Source organism: Suncus etruscus, chromosome 2 (genome assembly GCF_024139225.1).
Source record: "Suncus etruscus isolate mSunEtr1 chromosome 2, mSunEtr1.pri.cur, whole genome shotgun sequence".
Taxonomy (NCBI): Eukaryota; Metazoa; Chordata; class Mammalia; order Eulipotyphla; family Soricidae; genus Suncus; species Suncus etruscus.
The window spans coordinates 97453362-97472600 of NC_064849.1; the positions used below are offsets into that span (position 1 = coordinate 97453362).

General features: G+C 42.0%; 1 protein-coding gene across 1 annotated transcript in view; it reads left to right on the top strand.

Moving 5' to 3' along the window:
* Positions 1-568: 568 nt before the first annotated feature.
* AGXT2 (alanine--glyoxylate aminotransferase 2) overlaps positions 569-19239 on the top strand; it is a 93911-nt gene continuing 75240 nt past the window's right edge. The window contains exon 1 of the mRNA XM_049767689.1: positions 569-671. Within this exon, the coding sequence (XP_049623646.1) occupies positions 584-671 (88 nt within the window). The 5' untranslated portion in view covers positions 569-583. The remainder of the gene's footprint in view (positions 672-19239) is intronic.

Sequence of the window (19239 nt, forward strand, 5' to 3'; positions counted from 1 at the left end):
CCTAATTCCTTAACTCCTAACACCTAATGGGGTATGCCACTGCTGCTTAGAACTTTCCCTAATTATTTTGTGCCTCTTCCTTTTGAAATAAACTCTTTCCAATTAAACTTTTTTTTCTTCCCCTAATACCTCTGACATCTCTTGAGTCACTTCAGGCATATCTCACTCTTTCTTATTCATACTCCCCTCCTCTTGATCTGAGTCTCCCCCCCCCCCCAACTGCTGCTCCTTCCTCCACAATCCTTATCCCCTTCTGATATTGAGAAACTTGAGCTGATGATGAATAAAATACAGACAAAGCTAGGCCAGAAGACCTTTGCTTTTTATGACTGCTCTTTCACTCTTTTTCTCTCTCTTACCCTCTTTCCTCCCAGTTTCTCCTAGACTCCCTCTCTGTCCTAAAGGCAATTCTTACTAGCCTGGAGGCTCTACACTTGTCCTAGTTGGTGCCAGTAATCACTGCAGTGGTCCTAGCTAGGGCTCCTCCTCCTCCAACCTAATGTCAAAGTCCAGTCAGTGACCATGAGCAGAAGCGGCCTTTTTGACAGCAGGTTGCCAGGAAATTTGCTTCTTGCTGGAAAAGATGACTCTCGCTTGGAGATATTTGCCGAAAGCTCTGCACCTACTCTCACCTGCTTCCAGGATCCCCAAGACATGTCCTTCCTGGAGTCGTGAGTGGAAGCCAGGGGGGCTGTGGGAGGGTGAGCCGAGGTCCAGTGAGAAAGGAAGCACTGAGCTCTAAGACTTGCCTGGAGCTCTGGAATGTTAGCCCTGAACTGTTTCTGAGAGACCAGTCTTCCCTCCTAGGGTCCCACCCCGTCAGATTTTAAGCCACCTTTCCCTGTCGGTCTTTATTAAGGAATGTAATACTTGGGTACCACGACTCAGCTCTGCATAAACTGAAAATTAAAGTGATATGATAAGGAACAGAGCTATACAATGAGTAGGGCATTTGCAAGGTATTTGTTTGTCTTGCTTGCGGCCCATTGAGGTTCCATTCCAGGCAGCTCATAAGAGAGAAGAATGGGATATGACTGAAATAGCTAAAGAGATACACACTGGTATTGATATCAGAGGTCTTAGGGAAAGAAAAAAAAAAAACATTTAATTGGGAAGAGGGTATTTTAGAAGGTAGAAGAGGCACAAAATAGGGATGAGGCCAGAGCGATGGCGTGGAGGAGCGATGGTGTGTTGCCTTGCACGCTGCTGACCTAGGACTAACCTTGGTTCCATCCCCAGGTGGCCCATATGGCCCCCCAAGGCAGGGCGATTTCTGAACGCATAGCCCCTGCCAGGTGTAGACCAAAACAAAAACAAAACCCCCCAAAATGATGTGATAACTTAGTTTTAATATAAAAAAAATAAAAGGAAAGCAATTCAAGATAATCAAATTCATTAAATAGAGACTCAGGTATTACAACTTAAAAACTTCCAAGAATCTCACACCACATCATTGCTGGCAAGAAAACTGAAGCTCAGAGCAGTACCCTTAATTCCCCCACAGGTCCCCTAGCCAAGATGAGAGTTCACTCTCCTTCCTTCCACTCACACTGCTCTTTCTCCAGAAAGAACGGCAATGGGAGTGGGGCCTGGGTACTCACTCCTGGGCAACTTCCTGTCTCCTGCTCTGTGCTTTTCACTTCTCTCTCGTTTCTCTCGGATCCCACCCCTTATCAACCTTCCACCTTTATCCTAAACAGCAGAGAGACCCTTTCTATTCCCCACCAGGATCGTTTTTGTCTTCCTCTGCTCCTCATTTTTTTCTCTCTCCTCCTTCCTGTTTTTGCTTATTTCAACAATTGTAATTCTTTAAGACAAAAATTGCTGCCTAGTGCATCATCTTCATTTATCTTTAACCCATCTTGTGAGAGACAATAGTAATCTCACTTCACAGATGAGGAGGCAGAAGAACTAAGAAAAGTGGTCAAAGGCAAGATCAGGTAAAAGACAATTTGAGATCCATAGCCAGGAGCTTTTCATTCCAAAGCTAACATGATTCCCTATCATAATTCTTTTCTCATCCACGCTTCCTCATTTCCTCTCTGGAATTCCCTTTTTACTCAATCAGGAGTCTTTCACCAGAACAACTCTGAAGCCCAGAGTTCCCTAGAAGAAACTAGAATTATACCTAGCATATTAATGCTCAGCTAAGAGGACATTATGCTGAAAGGTACCAGTTGTTGACAGAAGAGAAAAGGCAAACCACAAGCCTTTGGTAGCTCTAACCCCTGAGAGTTGTAAAATAAGGCTGGGACTAGGTGGTACTAGGTATGTTGGAAATTTCCGGAGGACTAGAAGCTACTATAGAACAGGTAGGATGTTTGCCTTATGCATGGCTGTTCCGGATTCCATTCCTTATGGTCCCCCAAATACCCATTATGATCTACGAATCACTACAAGGAGTGATCCCTAAGAGTAGAGTCAGGAGTCAGTCCTGAACAATGATGGATGTGTCCTCCCCCCACCCCCCGAGAGAGAGAGAAAGAGAGAGAGAGAGAGAGAGAGAGAGAGAGAGAGAGAGATGACCGATGACCACATTTTAAATGTAGTTGATTATCCAAAAGTAAATACATCACCTTTCTCATATAACACCAATTTATGTACTTAGGATTTAGTGAGTATGCAATTATCAAACTTGTCGATGTTTGACATGCTCAACCCCTGTGTAAAGAGCTACACAAAACTCTAGAAGAAACTTCCTTGTGGTATAAAAGGCTGGAGAAAATATCCCAGCAGCACCTCCTTCCTTAGTAATTAACTAGTCATTGTAACATGTAAGACATTTCCAGGGAGGTAAGTTTTGTGCCAATCACACGCCTTCTCTCTCACAATGGGGGCACATGGAGGGTGAATGAAATGCAAATGAAGCCCATTTCCTCAACTTCTTTAAGGCATCTCCAAAAAGGAAAACATTCAAATGATCCCTACTGGAGATCACAGCCCACCCCCCCTACACAGCTCCAGGCAGTTCCTGTAGCAGCAGAACTAATGAACCCTTTGTCAACCCTGAAAGGGGAACCTCAGAGAAGGATCTCTCCAGAGTGCCAATCAATAAGAAGGATGTGTTTGCCAACCTGGGACTCAGGATGTGGATGACGTAGCTGGCCCAGGCTCACTAACACAAAAGATTGGAAGACTCTAGAAGAAATATGGGGGCTGGAAGAATCATTAGGAAGAGGAAGGGGTGGGCAGGACTAGGAATGAAGAATAAGTGGGCTAGTCCCCTGGATAAGCAGGAACAGATGCATTGGTTCTAACAAGGGCCTGATAATCCCTCTATGCTGTCCTTTGCTCAAACCCCAAAGAAAGAAAGGACTCATGTTCTTTCCCATCAACCATCTCATGGCTTGCTTAGAGGAGGAGGGTAGCTGCTGGCATTGTGCTGACACTTGGAACATATCATTGCATACAGATGGTGACACAGAGACCCCAACAACTGTAGCTATAACTGATTGCAAGACATGAGACTTTAGGCAAGCGAAGGAATTCTTCTTGAACCTGAAGCTGGTGGCTTCAGCTCAGCAGGAAATAGAAAAAAAACTTACCAACCACTGCCCCTCTTGTGGGCAGATCTCAAAAGACATCAGGGTAGTTGGCATCTCAAGCTCACATCCCTATAGAGGGATATAGGAAGTAGGGAGAAGTTAAGAGGACTTCCCATTTGATGGGTTGTTGTGTATGTAAATATTTTAGGGGATTATTATGTTACTGACCCTACCCTGATCAGTGATTGTGCCCTACCCTAGGGTGTGACCTGCCATTCTGCCCCCACCCTAGGGTGGTACCAATCACCGATCAGGGTAGAGTCACTCCTGCCAGTTCTCTGAGGACCATACAGTGTCGAGGTTCAAACCTGGGCCCCAGTGAAGAAAAGAGGCACTCCAAACTTTGAGCCACCTATCTCCTGGAACAAGTTTTGTATTGTTTAGCTAACTAACATGCTCTGCTACTAAATACTTTAAAGGCATAATTATCATTTTATATCATTTTATGTTTTATCATTTGGGCCAAGAAAATAATACTACAGGTTAGGCACTTGCCATGCATATAAGCTGACCCAGGTTTGATCTATGCAGTTTCCTATGCCTCACCAGAAGTGATCCCTGAGCAAAGAACTGGGAGTAAGCTCAGAACTGCCAGATATAACTCAAAAAAATTTTTTGGTTTTAGATTTTTTTAATAATTTTTATTTATACCACAGTGGATTAAAGATCTTGCACAGTAATATTTTAGGTACATAGTGACATTGAATCAGGGGCATTCCCACCACCAATGTTGTCCTCCCTTCTCCCCTGTGCCCGGCATTCATCCCAGATCCCCCTCCATTGCCCCCCGGGGCTGCTAGTATAAGTGGTCTGCTTGTTGTAGATTGTTGTGCCTAGTTTGTTGTAGATTGGGTATCGAATCTGTTGTTGGTGGCTTTGGATTTGGTGTTTAAGTTTGCTCATTTTTACGATTGTTTGATCATGGTACCCTCCATTATTTCTCCTCCAATTTGTGAGGTAGAACAAGATGGTTCAAGTTATGTGGTTCTGTTAGAAGAAAAGAAAAAGGGGGGCAAAAATTGAACAAGCAAAAAATGGGAGGAGTCCTTCTAGAGGCTATAAATATCAATTTAAGAGAAGAAAGGGAAAAGGAAAGAAAAACATAACAAGAATACCAAAAAAAAAAAAAAAATCAAACAAAAAACCCGAAAAGCACCACAGCAATAAAGACAAGACAACAACCAAGCAGTAACCATTGTCCTGAGATAAAAACAAAGCACAAAAAGAAACAACAACAACAACAAAAGCAACAACAATAACAAAAAAACTAATTTGTGCTTTTTTTTGGCATAGGCACAGTAAATATTGGGGAAAATAAAAAGGGAATTCCCTTGGCCTAAGTCTGAGATACAGGGTTTCTCCGCCCTTGAAGTATACTATCATGGGAATAATTACAGGCTCCATACACGTTCTTATTCTCTCGCCTAGGTCCTTTTGTGATGTCTGGAAACTTTCCACTCAGTAGTGGATGATAAAATCAGGCCTCTGTAACTAGAGATCTTGGTATTTGCACAGGTCATAGAATGAAGCCTAGGGTGGAGTCTTTCTTTATGGTTCTAGAAGTTCTGTTCCATCAGTGTTGTTTTAATCAGTCTTCTGTAGTTGGTGGTCATGGTTTTTGCACAGATACTAGGGCAAAGCCTAGGGTAGTCTTTCATTATGTTTCCAGAAGTCTACTCAGTTGCAGCTGTTTCAGTCAGGCCTCTGAAATTAGAGATCTTGATTGTAGTACAGGTCCGTAGGCCAAAGCCTAGATGAGGGTCTTTTTTATTGGTCCTGGGATAGGTATTCCCCAGTCATGGTTGTCACAGTCATCTTCTGAAGTTAGTGGTCTTGGCTTTTGCACAGATCAAAGAGTGACATGTCTTCTGATTTCATCTTGTCATTAGGTGGGGAGGTAAGACAACCTGCTCTTAGATCAAATTGTTGCCATTTCCTCATTGTCAGGATGTCTGGGGCTTGTTGGTACCAGGGCAGTGTTAAGAATGTACCAGAGGGAGTTTGGTTCCTGGAGCTGTTGCATAGAACTGTGTTGGTTCTATGTCTGAGATCTAAGGCTCAGGGTTGGACGGTTGCTGTCTAATCACATGGTAACTCGGAATTTTTTTAAAAAAAAATTCAATTCCTATGTCTGCTGAATTATTTCAATTTTTTATATATGTTTTTAACTTAAGAGTAATGAAGCACTTAATCAATAGCTTATCTGTGCTACAACTATCTGCAAATATGTGAATAATATTACAGAAAAAGCTTCCTTCTGCATGGCCAAGTGCCCACAGAAAGTTTATTTCTCTCAACCAACTTGTCCAACAGGTCTTGTTCTTAAAATACTTAATTCAGAAAACATAATTAATCTAACTTTGTAAGAATAAGGCAGCTAGAAAATAAAAATGCTACCAACATAGCAATTACTGGTATACACTAGGAATGTTGGTGTTCTCCAAATTGAATGCCAGCTTTTACTGACTTAGTTGTCATCTAGGTGAATGGACATGGAAGTTGGTAAATTCGATAAAAATATTCACTGGCATTTGTGCTCAGCATCACACTTTAAAAGGTAAATTCAGACCCATCAAATGATTAAAAGAAAACAAACTACAAAAATTGATAATACAGAAACGGACTTTGAATTCTGTTTGATCAACTGAGCATCAGTTCTGCCATCTGGCATCCCTCTGGTCTCTCATAAGTGCACAATATTCATGTACAATAGGTCATGCACATGTACAATTTCCAAAATTCCAAAAGAAGTTTCATTGATCCCTAGATCTTAAGTTATTGTTAAAATGTAGGCATTTTTTTTTTAATTTTTTTTTATTTAAACACCTTGATTACATACATGATTGTGTTTGGGTTTCAGTCATAAAAGGAACACCACCCATCACCAGTGCAACATTCCCATCAACCAAGTCCCAAATCACCCTCCTCCCCACCCAACCCCCGCCTGTACCCTAAACAGGCTCTACATTTCCCTCATACATTCTCAATATTAGGACAGTTCAAAATGTAGTTATTTCTCTAACTAAACTCATCACTCTTTGTGGTGAGCTTCCTGAGGTGAGCTGGAACTTCCAGCTCTTTTCTCTTTTGTGTCTGAAAATTATTATTACAAGGGTGTCTTTCATTTTTCTTAAAACCCATAGATGAGTGAGACCATTCTGCGTTTTTCTCTCTCTCTCTGACTTATTTCACTCAGCATAATAGATTCCATGTACATCCATGTATAGGAAAATTTCATGACTTCATCTCTCCTGACAGCTGCATAATATTCCATTGTGTATATGTACCACAGTTTCTTTAGCCATTCATCTGTTGAAGGGCATCTTGGTTGTTTCCAGAGTCTTGCTATGGTAAATAGAGCTGCAATGAATATAGGTGTAAGGAAGGGGTTTTTGTATTGTATTTTTGTGTTCCTAGGGTATATTCCTAGGAGTGGTATAGCTGGATCGTATGGGAGCTCGATTTCCAGTTTTTGGAGGAATCTCCATATCGCTTTCCATAAAGGTTGAACTAGACAGCATTCCCACCAGCAGTGGATAAGAGTTCCTTTCTCTCCACATCCCCGCCAACACTGTTTATTCTCATTCTTTGTGATGTGTGCCATTCTCTGGGGTGTGAGGTGGTATCTCATCGTTGTTTTGATTTGCATCTCCCTGATGATTAGTGATGTGGAACATTTTTTCATGTGTCTTTTGGCCATGCGTATTTCTTCTTTGTCAAAGTGTCTGTTCATTTCTTCTCCCCATTTTTTGATGGGGTTAGATGTTTTTTTCTTGTAAAGTTCTGTCAGTGCCTTGTATATTTTGGAGATTAGCCCCTTATCTGATGGGTATTGGGTGAATAGTTTCTCCCACTCAGTGGGTGGCTCTTGTATCCTGGGCACTATTTCCTTTGAGGTGCAGAAGCTTCTCAGCTTAATATATTCCCATCTGTTAATCTCTGCTTTCACTTGCTTGGAGAGTGCAGTTTCCTCCTTGAAGATGCCTGTAATGTCCTGTAGTGTTTTGCCTATGTGCTGTTCTATATATCTTATGGTTTTGGGGCTGATATCGAGGTCTTTAATCCATTTGGATTTTACCTTTGTACATGATGTTAGCTGGGGGTCTAAGTTTAATTTTTTGCAAGTGGCTATCCAATTGTGCCAACACCACTTGTTGAAGAGGCTTTCCCTGCTCCATTTAGGAATTCCTGCTCCTTTATCAAAAATTAGATGGTTGTATCTCTGGGGAACATTTTCTGAGTATTCAAGCCTATTCCACTGATCTGAGGACCTATCCTTATTCCAATACCATGCTGTTTTGATAACTGTTGCTTTGTAGTACAGTTTAAAGTTGGGAAAAGTAATTCCTCCCATATTCTTTTTCCCAATGATTGCTTTAGCTATTCGAGGGTGTTTATTGTTCCAAATGAATTTCAAAAGTGTCTGATCCACTTCTTTGAAGAATGTCATGGGTATCTTTAGAGGGATGGCATTAAATCTGTATAATGCCTTGGGGAGTATTGACATTTTGATGATGTTAATCCTGCCAATCCATGAGCAGGGTATGTGTTTCCATTTCCGTGTGTCCTCTCTTATTTCTTGGAGCAGAGTTTTATAGTTTTCTTTGTATAGGTCCTTCACATATTTAGTCAAGTTGATTCCAAGATATTTGAGTTTGTGTGGTACTATTGTGAATGGGGTTGTTTTCTTAATGTCCATTTCTTCTTTATTACTGTTGGTGTATAGAAAGGCCATTGATTTTTGTGTGTTAATTTTGTAGCCTGCCACCTTGCTATATGAGTCTATTGTTTCTAGAAGCTTTTTGATAGAGTCTTTAGGGTTTTCTAAGTAGAGTATCATGTCATCTGCAAACAGTGAGAGCTTGACTTCTTCCTTTCCTATCTGGATTCCCTTGATATCCTTTTCTTGCCTAATCGCTATAGCAAGTACTTCCAGTGCTATGTTGAATAGGAGTGGTGAGAGAGGACAGCCTTGTCTTGTGCCAGAATTTAGAGGGAAGGCTTTCAGTTTTTCTCCATTGAGGATAATATTTGCCACTGGCTTGTGGTAGATGGCCTTCACTATATTGAGAAAGGTTCCCTCCATTCCCATCTTGCTGAGAGTTTTGATCAAGAATGGGTGTTGGACCTTATCAAATGCTTTCTCTGCATCTATTGATATGATCATGTGGTTTTTATTTTTCTTGTTATTGATGTTGTGTATTATGTTGATAGATTTACGGATGTTAAACCAGCCTTGCATTCCTGGGATGAAACCTACTTGATCGTAGTGGATGATCTTCTTAATGAGGCATTGAATCCTATTTGCCAGGATTTTGTTGAGGATCTTTGCATCTGCATTCATCAGTGATATTGGTCTGTAATTTTCTTTTTTGGTAGCGTCTCTGTCTGGTTTAGGTATCAAGGTGATGTTGGCTTCATAAAAGCTATTTGGAAGTGTTTCTGTTTGTTCAATTTCATGAAAGAGTCTTGCCAAGATTGGCAGTAGTTCCTCTTGGAAAGTTTGATAGAATTCATTAGTGAATCCATCTGGACCTGGGCTTTTGTTTTTCGGCAGACATTTGATTACTGTTTTAATTTCATCAATGGTGATGGGGGTGTTTAGATATGCTACATCCTCTTCCTTCAACCGTGGAAGATTATAAGAGTCCAAGAATTTATCCATTTCTTCCAGGTTCTCATTTTTAGTGGCGTAGAGTTTTTCAAAGTAGTTTCTGATTACCCTTTGAATCTCTGTCATATCAGTAGTGATCTCTCCTTTTTCATTCCTGATACGAGTTATCAAGTTTCTCTCTCTCTCTTTCTTTGTTAGGTTTGCCAGTGGTCTATCAATTTTGTTTATTTTTTCAAAGAACCAACTTCTGCTTTCGTTGATCTTTCGGATTGTTTTTTGAGTTTCCACTTCGTTGATTTCTGCTCTCAGCTTTGTTATTTCCTTCTGTCTTCCTGTTCTTGGGTCCTTTTGTTGAGCATTTTCTAGTTCTATTAGCTGTGTCATTAAGCTACTCAGGTAAGCTCCTTCTTCCTTCCTGATGTGTGCTTGCAGAGCTATAAATTTTCCTCTCAGTACTGCTTTTGCTGTGTCCCATAAGTTCTGAGAGTTTGTGTCTTTATTGTCATTTGTTTCCAGGAACCTTTTTATTTCCTCCTTGATTTCATCTCGGACCCACTGGTTATTGAGCATGAGGCTGTTTAACTTCCAGGTGTTAAAGTGTTTCTTCTGAGTCCCTTTGGAGTTCACAAATAATTTCAGAGCCTTGTGGTCAGCGAAGGTAGTCTGCAAAATTTCTATCCTCTTGATCTTATGGAGGTATGTTTTATGTGCCAGCATGTAGTCTATCCTGGAGAATGTCCCATGTACATTGGAGAAGAATGTGTATCCAGGTTTCTGGGGATGGAGTGTCCTATATATATCCACTAGGCCTCTTTCTTCCATTTCTCTCCTCAGGTCTAGTATATTCTTGTTGGGTTTCAGTCTGGTTGACCTGTCCAGTGTTGACAAAGCCGTGTTTAGGTCCCCCACAATTATTGTGTTGTTGTTGATATTATTTTTCAGATTTGTCAGCAGTTGTATTAAATATTTTGCTGGCCCCTCATTCGGTGCATATATGTTTAGGAGAGTGAATTCTTCCTGCTCTACGTACCCCTTGATTAATATAAAATGTCCGTCTTTGTCCCTTACAACCTTCCTGAGTATAAAGTTTGCATTATCTGATATTAGTATGGCCACTCCAGCTTTTTTATGGGTGTTGTTTGCTTGGATAACTTTTCTCCAGCCTTTTATTTTGAGTCTATGTTTGTTCTGACTATTCAGGTGCGTTTCTTGTAGGCAGCAGAAGGTTGGATTGAGTTTTTTGATCCATTTAGCCACTCTGTGTCTCTTAACTGGTGCATTTAGTCCATTGACGTTGAGAGAAAGAATTGTCCTGGGATTTAACGCCATCTTTATTTCAAAATTTGGTGTGTCTTTTGGGTAGTCTTGTCTTAGATTAGGTCTTTCAGTTTTTCTCTTAAGACTGGTTTTGTGTCTGTGAAGTTTCTGAGCTGTTTTTTGTCTGTGAAACCATGTATTCTTCCATCAAACCGGAAAGTGAGTTTTGCTGGGTATAGTATTCTGGGTGAAGCATTCATTTCATTCAGTCTTGTCACAATATCCCACCACTGCTTTCTGGCATTGAGCGTTTCTGGTGACAGGTCTGCTGTAAATCTCAGGGAAGCTTGCTTGAACATGATTTCCCCTTTTGATCTTGCTGTTTTCAGAATTCTGTCTCTATCTGTGGGATTTGTCATTGTGACTAGGATGTGTCTTGGGGTGGTTTTTCTGGGGTCTCTTTTGGTTGGTACTCTTCGGGCATGCAGGATTTGATCACATATATTCTTTAGCTCTGGAAGTTTCTCTTTAATGATGTTCTTGACCATTGATTCTTCCTGGAAATTTTCTTCCTGGGTCTCTGGGACTCCAATGATTCTTAAGTTGTTTCTGTTGATCTTATCATAGACTTCTATTTTCGTCTGTTCCCATTCTTTGACTAATTTTTCCATTGTCTGCTCATTTGCTTTAAGTTTTTTGTCCAATCTCTCCTGCTGTATGGAATTGTTATGTATCTCATCTTCCACAGCACCAAGTCTATTCTCAGCTTCTGATACCCTGTCCCAGAGCTTATCCATTTTGTCATTCACTTCGTTTACTGAGTTTTTCAGGCCTGTTAGTTGACATGTTATTTCAGTTTGGAGTTTTGTGATTTCTGCCTTCATATTTTCTTGGTTCTTATTAGTGTTCTGTTCAACTCGATCCATGGTTTCTTGGAGTCTGTTGAGCACCTTCCATATTGCTAGTCTAAAGTCCTTATCTGAGAGGTTGATTAGTTGTTCAGTCATTATCTGGTCCTCAGAATTGTCATCTTCATTCTCTATGTCTGATGCTGGCCTGCGCTGTTTCCCCATTGTCACATTTGTATTGTGGGTTTTTCTACGTGTTGTAGTGGTATTCATTGTGTATATGATGTAGGCAGCACACTCCTCTGGCTCCTCCCTTTCTGGATGGGCTGACTTGCCTCTAAGGGAGGGGAGTCCTCCGTGGATGAAGCCTCACACTGGGTCAAATCTTAGGCCCGAGCATGTAACAGAGAAGACAGTCCAGAGAGAAATGTTTGCTTCTGTGATATAGCGCCGTTCTTAGTGTGATTTTTCCTTCTTGTTGCAATGGAGTTCTTTCCTTAGAAAGAGTGCACGGCCGCGTAGCGAAGCGGAGTGGCCGTGCTCCTCTGAGCCTCTTTTTGCCCCACTCGCAAGAGTTTCACGCAAGAGGACAGTAGACAGACATAGACAGGTCACACTCACAGTCTTTCACAGCTGAGCCCCACTGGGCCGGTGTACTTTCGCGGATTTTCCCCGCCTGGTGTCACACACAGGGAGCCAGCTTTTGCAAAGGATAGCCGGTTTTTTATGCTCTGAAGTCCCTCCCTGAAAATGGCGTCTGGGCGAGCGAGGTTTCTGGAGGCTCTTTTTGCCCCACTCGCAAGAGTTTCACGCAAGAGGACAGTAGACAGACATAGACAGGTCACACTCACAGTCTTTCACAGCTGAGCCCCACTGGGCCGGTGTACTTTCGCGGATTTTCCCCGCCTGGTGTCACACACAGGGAGCCAGCTTTTGTAAAGGATAGCCGGTTTTTATGCTCTGAAGTCCCTCCCTGAAAATGGCGTCTGGGCGAGCGAGGTTTCTGGAGGCTCTTTTTGCCCCACTCGCAAGAGTTTCACGCAAGAGGACAGTAGACAGACATAGACAGGTCACACTCACAGTCTTTCACAGCTGAGCCCCACTGGGCCGGTGTACTTTCGCGGATTTTCCCCGCCTGGTGTCACACACAGGGAGCCAGCTTTTGCAAAGGATAGCCGGTTTTTATGCTCTGAAGTCCCTCCCTGAAAATGGCGTCTGGGCGAGCGAGGTTTCTGGAGGCTCTTTTTGCCCCCCTCGCAAGAGTTTCACGCAAGAGGACAGTAGACAGACATAGACAGGTCACACTCACAGTCTTTCACAGCTGAGCCCCACTGGGCCGGTGTACTTTCGCGGATTTTCCCCGCCTGGTGTCACACACTGGGAGCCAGCTTTTGCAAAGGATAGCCGGTTTTTATGCTCTGAAGTCCCTCCCTGAAAATGGCGTCTGGGCGAGCGAGGTTTCTGGAGGCTCTTTTTGCCCCACTCGCAAGAGTTTCACGCAAGAGGACAGTAGACAGACATAGACAGGTCACACTCACAGTCTTTCACAGCTGAGCCCCACTGGGCCGGTGTACTTTCGCGGATTTTCCCCGCCTGGTGTCACACACAGGGAGCCAGCTTTTGCAAAGGATAGCCGGTTTTTATGCTCTGAAGTCCCTCCCTGAAAATGGCGTCTGGGCGAGCGAGGTTTCTGGAGGCTCTTTTTGCCCCACTCGCAAGAGTTTCACGCAAGAGGACAGTAGACAGACATAGACAGGTCACACTCACAGTCTTTCACAGCTGAGCCCCACTGGGCCGGTGTACTTTCGCGGATTTTCCCCGCCTGGTGTCACACACTGGGAGCCAGCTTTTGCAAAGGATAGCCGGTTTTTATGCTCTGAAGTCCCTCCCTGAAAATGGCGTCTGGGCGAGCGAGGTTTCTGGAGGCTCTTTTTGCCCCACTCGCAAGAGTTTCACGCAAGAGGACAGTAGACAGACATAGACAGGTCACACTCACAGTCTTTCACAGCTGAGCCCCACTGGGCCGGTGTACTTTCGCGGATTTTCCCCGCCTGGTGTCACACACAGGGAGCCAGCTTTTGTAAAGGATAGCCGGTTTTTATGCTCTGAAGTCCCTCCCTGAAAATGGCGTCTCAAAAGTGATCTTTCTTAATCCTTAGTGTCCATTAGAATCACCTATTGAGAATCACTGTTTAGGGCCCGGAGAGATAGCACAGCGGCGTTTGCCTTGCAAGCAGCCAATCCAGGACCAAAGGTCAAAATGTAGGCATTTTTGCATAAATAATGCAGAAAATTTCTAGATATTTTGGCTTTTCTCGAAAAAATAATGCATACTAAAGTAGTTTTCTGTCTTCTATGAATTATTTGTTACTATTATTTTTTATTTAAGGGAATATTCTCAGAGGAGAGAAGGTATGACTAGACTGTGAGGCATTGTTAAGATTTAATTTATGGGAGCCAGAAAGATAGTATAGCAGACAAGTCATTTGCCTTCCAAGTGGTCAGCCAAGATTAGATACCCAGCACTCCAAAGGGTCCCGAAACACTGTCAGGAGTAATCTGTGAGCATAGAGCCAGGAGTAAGTCCTAAACACTGCCAGGCATGTCCCCAAAAAATTTTGTTCATATACTGATAATTTTCCTATTTACATACTATGTTTTTATTTTTTCTTTCTGACCTTCGCTTATGTAATTTATTTCTAAGGATAGAATTTTTTAATTATTCGATTATCTTGTCAAACTAGTTTAGTCATTAAACAAACTAAACTCCCTTCACTATTTAAAATCCAGTCTTTGTTGATGAAATCTTTCTCTCCAATTCTCTTTTCCCTCCAATCTATTTTCCTGATTTCCATAACCATTAAGTTGAGAGGGCTTATGGATTCTTGAATAGGCATTTCCTATTTTTCATCTAGGATAATGAAAGTGAAGAAGTGAAAGGAATTCAAATTCTTAGAACTAACATTTTTTTCTATCTAAGAGTAACTAAGGTAAGGACACAATAGAAAGCTTTTTCCAAAGGTGAAATTCTCAGAAAACGTATGTTATCGCTTTTTTTGGTTATTTCTTTACATGGACAGCCAAAAGCCACTTGCTTTTAAAAAATGAGCAAATTAATGTTATTAGTACTGATATAGAGTGAATGAAATCTTTGAAAGAAAATCTATTCAGAATAGGGACTTTCCAGGTTTATTTCAAAAACACTATTATGTTTCTAAGGACTATGACTTCATAGACATACAAAACACCAAGATTTATCCATGGATTCAGTCTTCATGCTGAATAAGAGACATCATTTCCTTATCCTGTAAAATCATCTCAATGTTGACCTTTAGTCTTCATCATTGCAGCATTCTTTCCACAAATACTTAAAAGTTTTATGGACATTTCCTCAATCTTCTTTGTTTTCCTTATTCAACCTAACTTCATAAAAACGCCAAAACCTGTACTGTAGAAATTGTGAAATGAGCAAATAAGCAAAATGCCAGGCATCCAGAAACTTGGAGTTTTGTTCTTATTCTATAGATCACAAGCTTGGTGAATTTAAATGCATTTGCCACCTCAGGGTGCTTCCTCATCTTAAAATCAATATTTTGACAAAACAACAATGAGTAAACACCTAAAGCTCCTCCTAGCTCTATTTAATAATCCTTTGGGTCAGAGTGAAAGCACAGTGGGTAACGTTTGTTTTGTATGCAATTGACCTGGATTCAATTCCTGGCATCGAAACCTGGCATATCATATGGTTTTTCAAACACTGTCAGGAGTAATTCCTGAGTGCAGAGCCAGGGAGGGAGGAAAGAAGGAAGGAAAGGAGGAAAGAAGGAAGGGAGGGAGGAAGGGAAGAACGGAGGGAGAAAGGGAGGGAGGAAGGAATGGAGGGAGGGAGGAACGGAGGAAGGAAGGAAGGAAGGAAGGAAGGAAGGAAGGAAGGAAGGAAGGAAGGAAGGAAGGAAGGAAGGAAGGAAGGAAGGAAGGAAGGGAGGGAGGGAGGGAGGGAGGGAGGGAGGGAGGGAGAGAGGGAGGGAGGGAGGGAGGGAGAAAGGAAGGAAGGGAGGAAGGAAGGGAGGAAGGAAGGGAGGGAGGAAGGAAGGAAAGAAGGAAGGAAGGAAGGAAGGCAGGAAGGAAGGAAGGAAGGGAGGGAGGAAGGAAGGGAGGGAGGAAGGAAGGCAAGCAGGAAGGAAGGAAGGAAGGAAGGAAGGAAGGAAGGAAGGAAGGAAGGAAGGAAGGAAGGGAGGGAGGGAGGGAGGGAAGGAGGGAGGAAAGAAGGAAGGAAGGAAGGAGGGAAGGGAGGGAGGAAGGAAGGAAGGAAGGAAGGAAGGAAGGAAGGAAGGAAGGAAGGAAGGAAGGAAGGAAGGAAGGAAGGAAGGAAGGCCCTAGTCTAGGCTTCACCCTAGGATATGAACAAAATCCAAGATCCCTAATTCTAGAGGAATCTTAAATTTTACAGTTACGGCTAAGCACAACTTCCGGAACCATAAGTAAACTCAATATTCTAGGATTCGTCCTAAAATCTGTGCAAAAACCAAGATCACTAATTACAGAAAACTGACTACAAAAGAAAGACTATCCTAGACTTCATCCTATGACCTATGAGCAAACACCAAGATCTCTAATTAAAGAGGACTGACTTTGTCAGCCATGACTGAGCAGAATGTTTCCTGGCACCATAAAAAAGCTTTGGGGTTCAGTAATGAGCATATCTGGAGCCTGTAGTTGTCCCCATGACAGTACACTTCAAGGGTGGAGAAACTCTTTATCTCTTTTTTTCTTTATTTAAACATCTTGATTACATATATGATTGTGATTAGGTTTCAGTCATGTAAAGAACACTCCCTTCACCAGTGCAACATTCCCATCACCAATGTCCCAACTCTCCCTCCATCCCACCCCACCCCCACCTGTACTCCAGACAGGATTTCCAGATCCCTCATACATTCACATGATTATAGTAGTTCTCTCTGTAGTTATTTCAGTAACTGCACTCACCACTCTTTGTGGTGAGCTTCATGAAGTGAGCTGGAAGTTCCAGCCCTCCTCTCATTGTCTCTGAGGATTGTTGCAATTATTTTTCTTAAAACCCATAGTTGAGTGAGACTATTCTGTGTGTCTCTCTCTCCCTCTGACTTATTTCACTCAGCATGATAGACTCCATGTACATCCATATATAGGAAAATTTCATGACTTCATCTCTCCTGATGGCTACATAATATTCCATTGTGTATATGTACCACATTTTCGTTAGCCATTCGTCTGTTGAAGAGCATCTTGGTTGTTTCCAGAGCCTGGCTATTGTGAATAGTGCTGCAATAAATAGAGGTGTGAGGAAGGGGTTTTTGTATTGTATTCTTGTGTTTCTAGGGTATATCCCTAGGAGTGGAATAGCTGGGACGAATGAGAGTTCAATTTCCAGTTTTTGGAGGAATCTCCATATCGCTTTCCATAGAGGTTGGACTAGACGGCATTCCCACCAGCAGTGGGAATTGTTCTCATTCTTTGTGATGTGTGCCAATCTCTGTGGTGTGAGATAGTATCTCTTCGTTGTTTTGATTTGGATTTCCCTGATGATCAGTGATGAGGAGCATTTTTTTCATGTGCCTTTTGGCCATTTGTATTTCTTTTTTTATTAAAGTGTCGGTTCATTTTTTCTCCCCGTTTTTTGATGGGATTTAGATGTGTTTTTCTTGTAAAGTTCTGTCAGTGCTCTGCATATTTTGTATATTAGCCCTTTATCTGATGGGTATTGGGTGAATAGTTTCTCCCACATGGTGGCACAGTGGGTGGCTCTTGTATCCTGGGCACTATTTCTTTTGAGGTGCAGAAGCTTCTCGGCTTAATTTATTCCCATCTGTTTATCTCTGCTTCCTCTTGTTTAGAAAGTGCAGTTTCCTCCTTGAAGATGCCTTTAGTCTCAATGTCATGGACTGTTTTACCGACGTGTTGTTCTATATACCTTATGGTTTTAGGTCTGATATCAAGGTCTTTAATACAGTTGGATTTTACCTTCGTACTTGATGTTAACTGGGGGTCTATGTATGCTTTTCTGCAAGTGGCTAACCAGTTCTGCCAGCACCACTTGTTGAAGAGGTTTTCCCTGCTCCACTTAGGATTTCTTGCTCCCTTGTCAAAAATTAGGTGATTGTATGTCTGGGGAACATTGTCTGAGAATTCAAGCCTATTCCACTGATCTGAGAGTCTGTCTTTATTCCAATGCCATGCTGTTTTGATAACTATTTCTTTGTAGTACAGTTTAAAGTTGGGGAAAGTAATGCCTCCTATTTTCCTTTTCTCTAGGAGTGCTTTAGCTATTTGAGGGTGTTTATTATTCCAGATGATCTTCATAAGTGTTTAATCCACTTCTTTGAAGAATGTCATGAGTATCTTTAGAGGAATTGCATTAAATCTGTACAATGCTTTGGGGAGTATTGCCATCTTAATGATGTTAATCTTGCCAATCCATGAGCAGAGTATGTGCTTCCATTTCCGTGTGTCCTCTCTTATGTCTTGGAGCAGGGCTTTATAGTTTTCTTTGTATAGGCCCTTCACATCTTTGGTCTTTGGTTGACTCCAAGATATTTGAGTTTGTGTGGCACTAATGTGAATGGGATTGCCTTCTTGATGTCCATCTCTACCCTATCATTATTGGTGTATAAAAAGGCCATTGATTTCTGTGTGTTAATTTTGTAGACTGCCACCTTGCTATATGAGTCTATTGTTTCTAGAAGCTTTTTGGTAGAGTCTTTAGGGTTTCTAAGTAGAGTATCATGTCATCTGCAAACAGTGAGAGCTTGACTTCTTCCTTTCCTATCTGAATTCCCTTGATATCTTTTTCTTGCCTGATAGCTATAGCAAGCACTTCCAGTACTACATTGAATAGGAGTGGTGAGAGAGGACAGCTTTGTCTTGTACCAGAATTTAGAGGGAAGGCTTTTAGTTTTTCTCCATTGAGGATATTTACCATTGGCATGTGGTAGATGGTTTTAACTAGATTGAGAAAGGTTCCTTCCATTCCCATCTTGCTGAGAGTTTTGAACAAGAATGGATGTTGGACCTTATCAAATGCTTTCTCTGCATCTATTGATATGATCATGTGATTTTTATTTTTTTTGTGGTTGATGTTGTGTATGATGTTGATAGATTTATGGATGTTAAACCATCCTTGCATTCCTGGTATAAAACCTACTTGGTCATAGTGTATGATCTTCTTGATTATGCATTGGATCTTGTTGCAAGTCAGCCCCTGAAGATGTTGACTGATGGATGGATGGAGGATGAGGCCTCTCTCCTCCAGCTCGGACCACACATCTGTTACCCTGTTCAGTCAGCAGTTCTGAGGTGAATGTGGCGGGAAGAAAGCCAACAGGCAGTCAGGCTTCCGAAGAAAACAGCTCTTTATTCCATGAAGAGATCGAAGCCAAAAGGCCTAAGAATAGGTCCAGGACAAAAAGCCTCTCACCTTCCACAGACCCTTGCTTTTATCCCAGAATCAGGTACCACCCAATGGTGGGATTAGGTACCACCCGATGGTGGGAGCAGAATAAGGTACCACTCTAGGCTGGGAGCAGAATGCCAGGTCACACCCTAGAATAGGGCACAATCACTGATCAGGGTAGGGTCAGTAACATAATAATTCCATTATCCATTCCTGGTGGGAATGCCATCTAGTCCAACCTCTATGAAAAGCAATATGGAGATTCCTCCAAAATCTGGAAATTGAGCTCCCATTCGACCCAGCTATTCCACTCCTAGGATATATACTTAGGGATATACCCTAAGAACACAATACAAAAAAACTCTTCCTCCTCACACCTATATTTATTGCAGCACTATTCACAATAGCCAGGCTCTGGAAACAACCAAGATGCTCTTCAACAGACGAATGGCTAAAGAAACTAAGGTACATATACACAATGGACTATTATGCAGCCATCAGGAGAGATGAAGTCATGAAATTTTCCTATACATGGATGTACAT